Source organism: Colius striatus, chromosome 16 (genome assembly GCF_028858725.1).
Source record: "Colius striatus isolate bColStr4 chromosome 16, bColStr4.1.hap1, whole genome shotgun sequence".
Lineage (NCBI taxonomy): Eukaryota > Metazoa > Chordata > Aves > Coliiformes > Coliidae > Colius > Colius striatus.
Window position 1 is genome coordinate 15,589,229 of NC_084774.1, and position 13,526 is coordinate 15,602,754.

Genomic DNA, 13,526 nt, shown 5'->3' on the forward strand with positions numbered 1-13,526 from the left:
CTGCCGCGGAGGGGAGCGCCGGGAGCTCCTCCCTCTCGTCCCTCCGGCAGGTCAGCCCGGGGCCGGGGGCGAGCGGGGATTTCGCGAGCGGCGCTCCGCGCAACGCGGCGCTGGCCGCCTGCGCTGCCGGCCGCGGGAGGCGCGGGGCGGGCCTCGGGCTTTGCGCGGGGAGCGGAGCGAGGCGGGCGCGGAGCGTCCCCCGCCGCCGGCCGCAGCAGCGGAGGGTCGGGCCCCGCCGCCGCCCCGCGCAGCGGCAGCGCAGCGCGCCGAGCACGGCGCGCCGACCCCACGCCGCGGGGCTGCCGGCGGCTGCGCTCGCTGCCCGGAGCCGCGGGCAACTTGCAGGCAAGTTTCCAGGGAAGTTTTGTGCCGGGAGCGGCTCGGCACCGCGGCGCGGCGGGTGCCCGGGGGAGCCGGGGCTGCGGCGGAGCGCGGGGCTGCGGCGGAGCGCGGGGCTGCGGGAGCGGAGCGCGACCGCCCGGGAGGGGGCTTCCCCCGGGATCCCGCCGTACTCCCCTCTCGGCGGAGTGTGCGTGGCGGGGAGAGGGGTCGTGCGAGTTCGTGCAGGGTTTGCAGCAACAGGTTTTCTCCCGCAGCAGGGATGGAAGAGAGGGACTGTCCCCCCGCGCCGTCATTTCTGCCCGGCACTGGGCTGCCTTGGCTGCCGGCAGCGGGAGGGGGTCGGCTGGCGAAGGGGACCGCTCGGCTGATTCCTGGCTTTCTCCTGTCCTGTCGCGGAGGTGGCTGACGGCTGTCGAGGCTGATCCATCGGGCTCGGTTTGTGATGCTTGGTCTTCCCCTTCCCGGCTCTCCCTCTCCCCGGGTCCCGTGTCTGCACGGTGCAGTATGGAGGCTTGTGTTTCAAATGTCTTCTGCTTTGCCTAATCCGGAGGTCCTTTATAGCTCTAATTTTTAAGAAAATTGACATGTCTTAACCATTAGTTAACTATTCTTGATGGGCAATGTATTTCTGACAGATTCTTTTTCATTGGAAAAGACTGGGGTGGCGGGGGGGGGGAGGAGGACAGGACAATACACATAAAAATAACTCTTCCATGGCTGCATATCTCTTCATTTCAGTGGCAAAATCTGTATCTATATAAATAACTTTTTTAAAAGATGTTGAAAAGATTGTTTTGAACGTGACTTATCAAAATGTGTTGGCATAAATGTATTTCACAGCAGGATAGTAACTATAGTTGTTAGTTCTAATGTAGTTCAGAACATTCTCCTGTGGATATAAGTTATCTGCAAAGCTATTTCACTTCTGATAATTGTCGGCAGAATAAGGCTCAGCTTTGTAAAACCAAACACCAAGTAATGTATTCGTCATAATTCAGTTTGCAGGTTGTCATAAGATGCCAAACAGCAGAACACTGTCCAGGTCAAGGACAGCAATACACAGATATGAGCACATTTGGTCAGATTCTGTTCATTTTCAAGACAGTTTTGGTTTTGTTTCATATTGTACGTTGACCTTTGTAAGTTTTGGTTTGATTTGGCTGGAAGTTCACTTTGCAAGCAGAGTTGAAGTTTGAGATCAGTTCTTACTCTGTGAAGAGCTGCATGAGCATAGCTTCAAGTATTTCAGGAGAGTACCCTGACAGTGTTGACACAGTACGGAAATGGTATGTCAGAAGGTGGTGGAATTTAACACTGCTTGAACATACTGCTTGTTTTAACTAAGGAAAAAATACAGGAGGAAGGATCACTAAGCAGTTTCTAAGAGAATTCTTTCCAAAAGATCACTGTATTCATATTCAACCTGCACTCAAATCAAAAACTTTTCCCTTAAAACTTAATTTTCAAAGGGTAAAAAGCAACAGAGACAAGTGCCGGGCACTGGAAGAGTCTAGGGGGAAGTTTGGCATCTTCCTTGCATGCTTGTTATCATCCAGGCACAACTTTGAATTGTCTGCATCACAGAGCAGTATCAGGACTCCTTGCAGGAGCTCTGATTACATCAGAGATGCACTGCAGAATTCAAAATACTGCAGAGGACACAGAGGGGGGAAACAACACTTGCAGTGGAATTTTAGCATGTTATTCATGATTTCTATTTCTTTCCCTCAGAAGGGCATCTTTAATAATTCTTTCCCCACTGTCTAGGAGTCTGGCACCCTTCCTGAATTTCAGCTAAAAGTAAGGGCAGTACAGATTTCTAATTCAATTTCTTCCCCAGACATAATGGATAAAAATATCATCTCGTGCAAGACGGATTTTTGCTTCACATGCACACCACACTATTCAGAGTCACCAAGAGCCCTCACTACGGGCCAGTTATTCTCTATTATCAGTTTCTAAAAGTGAGAACAATGGTCAGGTTTGTATAATGTAGTAAGAGACAGTTCTTGCCCCAGTAAGCTTACAAACAAAACAGGAAACGATGCTTAGAGAGAACTGATTTGCCCAAGATGAGAACACGTTATCAGCAGGGGTGCTGGAAAGATGAACTAGGCTTCACTAACTCCCAAGCATTCAAAGGGCAGAGGACCATCTCACACAAGAAAGGATTTTACCATTGGGTCTTACTTAAACAGAGCAGTCTTATCGGGGGATTTCGCTGTTACAGCCTATCCTTAAAGTTCATCCTGTTTACATGTTGAGAAAATTGTTGCTGTACACTAATGTGTTTGTCTGACTTTATATTCCTATGTGTTGTGTTTAATTCTTAATGCCATCCCCAATGTAATCAGTCTGCAATGCATGAAGAAAAGAATTTGCTCAGTTTTTAAGCTCAATAGCAAAAAAACCTATCATCTTAAAGCATCATTCTGTAGAAGCACCTTCCAAAGGGAAACAAGAAACGTACAGAGAAATGTATGACTTTATTTTTCTCCTTCCTCCAAGTCAGACCATCTTTTCTCTTGTCCTCTGTTTCCTCCTGTTCTTCCCCCTTAGATATGATGTGATGTGTGTCTGAGGCAAAGAGCACGGCAGTAACACACGTACGGCATCAAATACTACAGCTGCCTACGTGGGATCTGTGAGCTTACCAGTTGTGGCAAGAAGGGGCCACCTTTTATAACTGCTGTCACTCAGTGGGTTACACAGGGGATTAATTTGTCCAATTTATTGTCTTGCACAGGTCGAGAAGCTGGAAGTGAGGAAAGAAATTCTCTTTTCTTTGCTCTGTTGCTTCACAGTTGATGCCTCAGGGTTACAGCATGTGTCTGACACACGCAGAAAATTTGCATTTCCCTCTCCCCATTTCTTCCCCTTGTGTCAACAATGGATGTGGTAGGAGATCAAACCAGTGACAGAGATGAGCTGCCTCCTCATTTTTTCTGGCTGAGATTCAGAAGATAAGTTGTTGCTAACCAACATCATCTGGTATTACAGAAGGGAAAGCAGTTAACAGTTCCCATTTTTCCATAGCCTTATATCAGTCATAATCTTTCTTTTCTTCAGGGCAGCCCTCCTTTGGAAATGGTTGAGACAAAGGGGAAAATGCTTCTTTCTAAATTAAACAACAATTTTTCTAAGAAAAGGAGCCCTACATAAACATACATCAGGTAGCACTGTGTTCCCACTTCAAGCCTACAGCTTGAACATTTCCACTGATGTTATCTTGGGAATGCTTTAACAGAAGATCATGAGGTCTTTAGGAGTGCTTCATGTGATGGGACTGTATGTCAGGGTAATTGCAAGTTCAATTGTTCTATGCTCCCTCTTTTCATCACGCTCTAGCTGGCATTATCTGCACCAGCTATCACTCTCCCCAGATCCCTACATTTATCTGAGTCCTGCAGCCTTTCCAGTGGGCAATGGCAGAGTGCCATTGTCTGTCACAAAGCTCCACTGACAATCCTGGTATTAGCTAGAATTTCCTAGAATGTGACTTTTTAGTACAATTATGTTTAAACCCAGACTTTCAGATCATCAGGCCTTCCCTTAATCTTTCTTCAGGCAAAAGACAAACCAAAATCGAATGGAAGTTTATCTGAGTGCAGGCCTGTGGGATTTTGTCATTGTTTGCACCCACTGTTCCTTCCAGAGGAAGTATTTCAGAATTGCCCATCCTCTGCCACGGGATTTAGCACTGAAAGCTAAACACAGTTAAGATTTTGGCGTGGTGAACAGGTTACTTGCCAAATAGCTGTTCTCAAGCAATAGTAATAAAGATCCCACTTGTGATAGTAACAAGATAAAGCTTACCTCTTCACTTACCTGAGGCCAGAAAATAGTATCACAGTTCTTGGAAGATCTGAGTCATATCTTGTCCATTCTTGAAAATTCCCATAGGCTTGCTTTATCTACATGCCCTAAAGGTAAGTAAATCAATTATTTCCTTTTCACAGAATCATGGAATGGTAGGGTTGGAAGGGACCTTTAGAGATCATCTAGTCTGACCCCCCTGCCGAAGCAGGTCCAACTAGATAAGGTCGCACAGGAACACGTCCAGGCGGGTCTTAAAGACCTCCGAGGAAGGAGACTCTTGTACTAAAGAGGATTACAGGAATCAGGAAATACCACCAAAGCTCACCTAAGGCCACCTGTTTGTAAGAGTATGTAAGGAACTGCTGTGCTTAGAGTAATCCCTCTGGGAAGTAAACTAAGCACTAAGATAATATTCTATTGAAAGCAGTATTGTAACTCCCCTTGCAGCAAGGAAAGCCTGTTGCTCCTAAACTAATGTGCAGCTGTGTTTTGAGGACTTGTGTTTTGAGCTGTTGTGCATTCATAGGTTTTTCTTCTATAATAGGTATGTAAAACTCTTGATGTGGTTTATAAACCCCAGCTTCTGGTACTGTGTTTCAGGAAGTCACCCTAGCAGGGGTATATAACCCCAGGGTGCCTACCAAAGGGGAGGTGAGTACAGCCAGGAAGAGAACAAAGCCATGTACTGCTACTGAAGCTTATCAAGCGTAGTATTTATTACTTTGCTGTTAATTCAAGACTCAAAAGTCAGAATACTTGCGCATAATTAATCTCTTACTATTGTACAATCTATTTAATAAGTGCTCTTATTAAGTGAAACTTGTCAGCTCCACACATTAAGCTGTAGCTGACTATACCTCAAAGCAGTACTGTTCAATTCTGTATGAGCAGACTTTCAAGCTGACTTGTAAAATGCAGTGAGTTAGGGAGGCAAAAAGTTTAACATTTCCAGTGCCTGCTTTTTGAGCTATTTGAGCTCTAGGGTCACTTCATTCCACAGACTTTACACTAGTGCTGTGTGAGCAGAATTTGAATTTGATTTTCAAAGTTGTCATAGGAATCTTTTGGTTTCCTGTGATCAGAGGTGAATACAGTCCCATCCCATTGGCTTTCAGCTACTGTTCAATCCATTCTGAGGACAAAAACCTATTACTGCATATAGAGTGTCAGTTCTAATTGAAATATTATTCCAACGTTTGTGTGGAAATCATGTAATTCTTTGCAATCTTCTGTAAAGGAGGCTGTGAGAAGGGAGTTGCCATGTCATTAAATGTATATCAATTCTGTGCAAACATTTTATGTGATCACCAATAGAACTGAGGGTTTTTTTCCCAAAATTGTTTCCATACAGCCTTTTTAAATTTAGTCTCTGTTTTGGTTTTCTTTTAATTTAGTCTCTGCTTTTAGAAGTGTCTGTTTACTTAATTGCAACATAATTGACTACTGATTCTTTCTATATACTTCATGGGTACTAAAATACTTAAGATTTCTATGTGTAATAGTTAAATTTTCTTTTTCTACAAAACACACTTGAATTCTGTGTTCATATGTGATGCTGTCATAATTTGTGTTCTTCTGTTCTGAACAAGGAATATCCACATACAGGAATTATTCCTGGTTTCCCTCTATAACCACTTGGAATCTAGACCTCTGTGTCCAAGTCATGAGAAACCACTCAGTGTGACAAATACTCCAAGCAGAGCTCCTGAACAAGGGAGCAGCCTTCATAGAGTCATTTCTACTCAGGTGTACAAATCCATCCTCCCCAGAAAGTGGCTGACCATACTCAACCACTGCTGTTTTCTTTCTGATTGTTTTTATCAGCCATAAATGCTTTTGATCTCCAATCACTACGTTTGTTCCAAACTTGAAAACAACCTCTCATTCACTCACCTTGTATATCTGGTTTTTGTTCCAGAAGACACTTGCAGAAGTAGCAAAGTGATGTGAAGTTATCTTCCAAGATGACTCTTCTACCTGGAGAAAATTCCGACTATGACTATAGTGCCCTGAGCTGTGCTTCAGATGCTTCTTTCAACCACACATTCTTTCCAGAAACAGAAACCCTTAAGGGAGTCTTTTACCAAAGAGCCAAGCTAATTCACCCTCAAGAGGATCTCCTGAAAGGCTTTCACCCTGATGATCGGAAGCATCATATTATTATAAACGTAGGAGGCATTAAGTATTTGCTTCCTTGGACCACACTTGATGAATTCCCATTGACACGTTTGGGGCAGCTGAAATTCTGTAACAACTTTGATGACATTCTAAACATCTGTGATGATTACGATGTGACATGTAATGAATTCTTTTTCGACCGCAACCCAGGGGCATTCAGGACAATCCTGACCTTCTTGCGGGTTGGGAAACTTCGTCTCTTGCGTGAGATGTGTGCACTGTCTTTCCAAGAGGAGCTTCTCTACTGGGGAATTGAGGAAGACAACTTGGACTGGTGTTGTAAAAGGAGGTATCTGCAAAAAATGGAAGAGTTTACAGAAATAAATGAACGGGAGGATGACTTCATAGAAAATGAAGCAACAGGTGAAACGGTAGAGGAGACAAAAATTGGCTTGTGCATGAAAAAGTTGCAAGACATGGTGGAAAGGCCTCAGTCTGGCCTCCCTGGAAAGGTGTTTGCTTGTTTGTCTGTTTTATTTGTAACTATTACAGCGGTGAACTTGTCCATCAGCACCATGCCTGACCTGAGGGAGGAGGAGGAAAAGGTAAGTTAGATTTTCAGGATGGAAAATGGTTTGTGCTGGGAAGAGCAGAACAAGTGCAAGGTCTGATGGTATTGATTTCAATAGAGATTTTGCAGCTGTCTTTACGGGGGCGGGGGTGGAAATAGCACAAAGAATATCCTACATGACTGTGTCCAATTTCTTGTAAGAGAATTAATCACATCAAGTTTTATGTCCAAAGAAAATGTTGTTAGTGTGCATTCTTCTGTACAACCATATATTACCTTGTTAAGTTTTGTATTTGCTACTTAGAAAGCCTGAAATTACCAAGCAGTATCTTCTATGGAATAAGTAGTTCCTTTCTAAGTTTTGCATTTATCTTGTTCCAATTTGTCAGTGTGTTTCCCCATAGCAACAGCTTCAATTCCTTTAATATTTTGGGTTTAAAAAAAAACAAAACAGAAACCTCTCTTCCTGTCACTGTACCAACTAAAATAGTCATTATCCAGTGCCGATTACAAACTCCTCCTCTTTCCTGCAGGGTGAGTGTTCCCAGATGTGCTACAATATTTTCATTGTGGAGTCTGTCTGTGTGGCATGGTTTTCCCTGGAGTTCCTGCTAAGATTCATCCAGGCAAAGAGCAAGTTTGCATTTTTGCGGAGACCGTTAACCCTGATAGACATAATAGCCATTCTGCCATACTACATCACTTTGCTAGTAGATACCACTTCAGTGGGCTATAAAAAGCCCAGCTCTGGGAGCATCTACCTGGACAAAGTAGGTCTGGTCCTCCGTATTCTCCGTGCCTTGAGGATTCTGTACGTCATGCGGCTGGCCAGGCACTCGCTGGGGCTGCAGACGCTGGGGCTGACTGCTCGCAGGTGCACCCGGGAGTTCGGTCTCCTGCTGCTCTTCCTCTGCGTGGCCATCGCACTGTTTGCACCGCTCCTGTATGTCATCGAGAACGAGATGGCAGACTCGCAGGAGTTCACCAGCATCCCCGCCTGCTACTGGTGGGCTGTCATCACCATGACCACGGTAGGCTATGGAGATATGGTTCCCAGAAGCATTCCCGGCCAAGTGGTGGCACTGAGCAGCATACTGAGTGGCATCCTCCTCATGGCATTTCCAGTCACCTCCATCTTCCACACATTTTCACGCTCCTACATTGAGCTAAAGCAAGAACAGGAAAGAATAATGTACAGGAGAGCACAGTTCTTATTAAAAACAAAGTCTCAGATAAGCAATGCATCACAAGGGAGTGATATTTTATTCCCCAGTATCTCTTCTGAGACGAGGGACAATGAATAAGATTTAAGTTACTTTTTCTCCTGCTGTCAAGCAATGAATTGTTTCATCAGATTCCATCTTTTCATTTGCTTTGGAAGCATTTTACAGAGGTAACCCTTATATTAAAATGAAGAAAAGGATCTGTTAACCAGGAAGTGATGGGGTTTAAGAAGTCTAACCTTATGCTGTGTTTTCTCCCCCTCGGTATATTGTATAGGACAGATCTTTCACTGACATCATGCAGTGAGATTTTAGGAATTAAAAGTTTTCTGACAAAAAAAAGAGCCACAAATAATTATATACTCAACAGGCTGTTTTGCCATTTGTAATACACGTTTTTCCAACTGAATCACAATATATATAACCATTGAACAGGCTGCCATTTTTCTTGTTCTTCCTGTATATAAATAATGTAAATACAACAAAATTAATGGCTAAATTCTCTCCCAGTAAAACACCTTAGAGCGTAATGGAAATAACCACAGACGTTTGTCCCATTGTGCTCTTAAAAAAACATTACGTAAGATTTGTCATACACAACAGCAAGTGTATATTTCTTTGTAAGTCAGCCCTAAACATACCAGCAAAGAAGAATCGAGCTGTTTGTATCATAACCTCACTAAAGATGTAAATACTTATAGCTCGCCAGCTTCAAAATTTAATTGACGTTACAGTGCTGATCCGATGCCACTGAATGCAGTATTCCCAGGAACAAAGTCTTTCAGTTTTGTAGCATTTAATATTATTATCAAGAGGTTACTAGCTTCAAATCAAATGAAATATGCATGATGAGATGCCAGTCATTCCCTACCATCTGTTTCCATGATTTTACTTTACCTCAGATATGAAATAGAATTAAAAGAGGTCTGTTTCCAGGGGACACCCTACCATTACTTGGCAAATCGCTGCTGCGGCTACCCATTCACATTCAGCATTTGGCTCTTTAAAAGGAGCGCATAATACATGGTCGTGGGAAGTTGCCAATGATGAAAAAAAGAAATATCATTTGAGTCATGGAGGGTTACTGACAGCTTTATGCTTTACTGTCCTCAATCATCAGGGACTTAAGACTTAATTATCTATACCTTTGCTATCATTACAGACATCATAGTAATGGGGAAAATTTCAAATAGGATATGAAAAAGCAATTAAGGTCTCAAACCACAACCATGTGCTCTTCATCCACATGCGTGTCCTGGTCTTGGTTTCCCTGCTGAAGTCAGTGGGAGCACATGGGTCAATGAGATGCTCGGGTTTGGCACAGGTTTCTGTGGAGATTAATGACAGACCTCCCATTTATTTGAGAGGGAATGAGACTGGCTTGTGTAACAGCTCAGGAGACAAACTCCAGAACATTAAAAAATGAATTAAATGAATTAAATCCACCTGTTTGATTTGATGTGTGCTCAGAGAAAAATAAAACTTAATCTGAAGAGTTTCATCATTTTTTCCCCCTTTTTTATTAAATTTACTTACTAACAGTTAAGAACTAGGGAATTGTAGAAGTTCCCATTCCATTCACTATGCAATGCTTCTCTATCCTAATGTTCAAAATTACTGTTGCTGATTGGCATTTCTGGAGCAGCTGGCTAGAAATGCCAGAATGCATGATGGGTTCTTGAATTAAATTAAGGGCAAGGACACAACCATTGTCCTTTCAAAAAAGTTTGAATTAGTTCCTCAGCCTATGCTGTTTGGCCAGGCCCGTGTTACACTGGCTTTCTTTTCAAATGCCTTTAAAATACAATTTGAAAGTGTTCTGATATACTTAAAGAATAATTCCAAAACTTTTTAAAATGCACTTTACAAATAATTATGGCTGCAGCATTCTTCAGCCTGTTGTAGGTAAATATGCCTACAGTCTAAACTCTTGGCAATTAGTTATGTGCCAGGGCTACGAATGTAACCAGCTTTTCACTCCTGTTCTTCAGCTTTAATTAGAGTTGGATAAAAAACAGGAACATCGTGACAAAAAAGGGACACATTTGCCATCCAAAATACTCTCCATTTCAAAACTGTTTGATCATCTGTAGTTTTGGCTTCAACACAAGTGCCATACATCCTTCTACCTTTGTGTCAGCATTCGTTATAAAAAGAACTGGTAATTACATTAGTCCTATGAGCAACAGTTGCTTATCTAAGAATGTGTTTGACAAGCTGAGCCATAAATAAGAAGCTGTAAGTCAATATAAGGAGAAATTGAGACTTACCAAATAAAACCTAAGCTTATTTTCATCTTTTGCTAGCTAATAATTGCTGAAGGTCCACCATTTTCTCAGTGTCTTTACATTACATTAATGCCCATTTATTTCATGTATGATTTTGGGTTTTTTATCCCAAAATCATAGCTTGATTCTGAAGTCCTTGTCCAGAATAAAATAATAAAAATATCCCCCTGAAGCTGGGTGTTGGTTGAGCAAACCTGTGAAAGCATCTTGCCTGTTGTAAGTCCTGCCTAAGCCAGGAACAAGGAAGCCATCCAGGATGTACCCCTATGTAATTTTGTACTTGGCAACACATTACTTGTAAGCCTATCGACATGTTTTACTATGAATCACTGTAACAAACTTGCTTGTGTTCCACAGGAGGTAATACATACTGTAGTCCTTATGCTAAATAAATCCAGCTATAAGTCTTAAGAGCACAACATTAGCATGAAACCCACATGCTGTGTTCCAGCTTTTACTGTGAAGGCTGAGGGTCTAAAGTGATTATGCGTCTTTACAGTATATTACTTGAATTCTTAGTCAAATTCATGAAAATTACGGATTGATTCAAAAGCTGATTGTTTCCAGTGACACAGCTGACAGCTACCAAGTCAGCTATCACTGCTGTTTTGCATTTTAACAGCATGTGCAGTCAACAAGAAAGTTCCAATAAAAACACTTTGTGCTTTTATGAAGTCAAAAGAATTGTTGGAATTGCCACTGACAAAGTGGTGCATGTCTCCAGTCAAGATGGGCTTGCATTGCTATTTATATTATCCTCTGTATACTGCAGTAATATGTACAGTATGAACTCAAACAGCAGTAGCTGTATTAATTTTGATTAATAAAGTCTTAGGCTCTCCTTTCATTTTCATGTGCTTCTTATGGTACAGAAAGACTGTCACAGGTGCTATAGGCATGCTGGACAACCTGGGGTCAGTATGAGAAGTGAGCAACAGCTAAGAATTTGAGTTATGAGCATTGCTAACAGAAGCAGGCTGCCTGTGATAGAAGGCATTTACTAGGAAAGAAAAGTATCTTAAGTATAGAAAAATCTAGGTACCAATTCAACAACTTGTATAGGGAAACCTTTCTTGCATATTGTGTCAAGAATCACAGTCACAGTTAATTGAGACAGAAGTTTAAAATATTTTAACCATTTAACCAAATAATCTAACATTCAGAAAACAGGAAAGAGCTGTGGAAATTGGGAAAGAAAAATCCCTGATAAACCCAGAATTTCCAGGTAAGGCGGTATATTAAATTACTTTCTCCTTCCTCCTTCTTCAAAAACGATAACAAAAGCAACAAAAGTCACTTTGTGGGTGCAACACTGATGAAATGAAGAAACAGCCATGATGCTTCTCTAACTGTACATCAAAGAACATAATTTGCAAGGTGAGTTGGAATAATTTGTATTGTACTGACATTCCTTACAGGTCAAGTCTCAGGAACATTTCTTTCCCGTTACACATTTTGCTATTGTAATTCAGTACTCTGGATTGTCACAGTCAGGGGCTTTGTGGCACTGAATAGTCAGTCTTTAGCAATATCCAATTAAACAATATAAAAAAGTCATGCAGAACTGAATCATGGATTTACACATCATGGGATGCATGTCTGGGAAGGAAAACTGGCATGCTCTACACATTCATGACTTGTGTGGGTAGAGTTTAACTGGGTATTCAGGCTGATGCAAAAGCAAATTTTTTTGCTGTAGAAGGTTCTTATTCCTACTGCTGTAGCTCTCCTCTAACTAAACCCAAAGCTTCACAGGAATTTCTGTGATCAAAAACTTTCCACTCAAACAGTTCTTTAGGCTATGGCCTGAGACACAGAGTAAAAATTCACTTTAGGCATTTACAAATGTGCCTGAAGTGGCAGCTGTGTCAAAAGATCTGACTCACCACTGGGAGACATGTAATCTTCTCTATTTTTTTAATTTTTAATAGAGGGAGCCTAGAATGAACTAGATCCCTAATTCAGGCATCATATTAAAGGCCAATGTTAGGATAGATTAATTGGAATATTTTTCTTCAGTTGCACAGAACCACCAATATCTACCAACACTAAGTCCAAGTTATTTGTCTTGTCCATATTGCATCTGCTGTATGTGGGGACCAAGGAATATGAAGCAGGACAAATAATCCAGATCTAGAGAGGTCATCTTGTTCTTGGTCAGGGTCAGGTTGGAATAATAAGACAGCAGCAAAAGTAGTTCTTGGCAGCCACAATAGTATATGGCTTATTTTTTTCTGTGTTAACAGTTCTGTTGGCTACCTTACGCAAGATTTAACAGTGAATTCAGTATCTGTTTATCCAAAACATGATGTGGGTACCAAAAATACAAAGAAGAGAAAAAAAAGGCTAAATACAATGCCTTCTGAGATGGTGGAACTGTGGTACCCCATAGGTACAAATAGCACTACTGACAGAGAGCAGGCAGAACTGAAGGCATGACAGCAGAGTTCATGACAGCAAGTAAAGGTTACCCCTGTCAACAAAAAAGCACTTTAAAAGTTCTATTGCTAAAACAGAAAATGCTTAACACTAGATTTACCCACTCACTCATTTGCCACTTCCTCTGTGACATTTTAACAATTCCATTTCAGCATTACTAACGATCTCAGTGTTCCTAACGATCACATAAAAACCAGGAAAGCGAAGGCAGGTTTAGATGCAAAACTTGTACTTCACTGAATCAATTCAGCTCTGTGACTGTGCTGTCTTGTAACATTTAGAGTGTAAGTCCTTAGGCCAGGATTCCTTGTTTGGTAGCTGTCAATTACTATGTAAAATCATACACCACAAAAAAAGGTAAATTTCTACACCACAAACAAACTCGGGGTTTATTTTACCTGTGCTGCCAAACTGAAAATGTTCAGAGTTCAGCCTATTCATTATTAGCAATAAAACAAGACCTTTCTCCCTTTGTGCACATTGTTTGTCATTTTTCAGCATCCCATATCTTCTGAAATACTCCCTAGAAATCACTAAAGTTGTGAAGAATTCTATTAGCCCAGCCAAAAGCATGGTGAAAAAACGGCAGGATCGTAATGCTAGGGGATATTTCTGCCCTGTTCAACAGGGATTTTACTTCCTCTTTGCCTGCAGGAACTAATCCAAAAGCAAATGTCACTGGAACAGAAATAAAGTCCTGCCACAACTGGAAACACAGCAGGTCAA

General features: G+C 41.8%; 1 protein-coding gene across 2 annotated transcripts; it reads left to right on the top strand.

The window, feature by feature from the left end:
- The first annotated feature begins 607 nt into the window (after nt 1–607).
- Nucleotides 608–9,894, top strand: KCNG1 (potassium voltage-gated channel modifier subfamily G member 1). Of its 2 annotated transcripts, XM_062009341.1 has the most exons (3): nt 608–777; nt 6,080–6,884; nt 7,384–9,894. In XM_062009341.1, exons 2-3 carry the CDS (start codon nt 6,126–6,128, stop codon nt 8,152–8,154), a joined length of 1,530 nt encoding a protein of 509 aa, XP_061865325.1. In that variant the 5' UTR covers nt 608–777; nt 6,080–6,125; the 3' UTR covers nt 8,155–9,894. The 2 variants fall into 2 exon arrangements, with proteins under 2 accessions (XP_061865325.1, XP_010198562.1); XM_010200260.2 differs by lacking the exon at nt 608–777 and having other exon boundaries at nt 5,946–6,884.
- Nucleotides 9,895–13,526: the final 3,632 nt, after the last annotated feature.

Excerpts from the sequence above, each read along its gene's own strand:
- KCNG1 (XM_062009341.1), top strand. The coding sequence starts at position 6,126 with ATGACTCTTCTACCTGGAGAAAATTCCGACTATGACTATAGTGCCCTG. Across the intron at positions 6,885-7,383 it reads TGAGGGAGGAGGAGGAAAAG|GGTGAGTGTTCCCAGATGTG; the intron begins GTAAGTTAGATT and ends TCTTTCCTGCAG.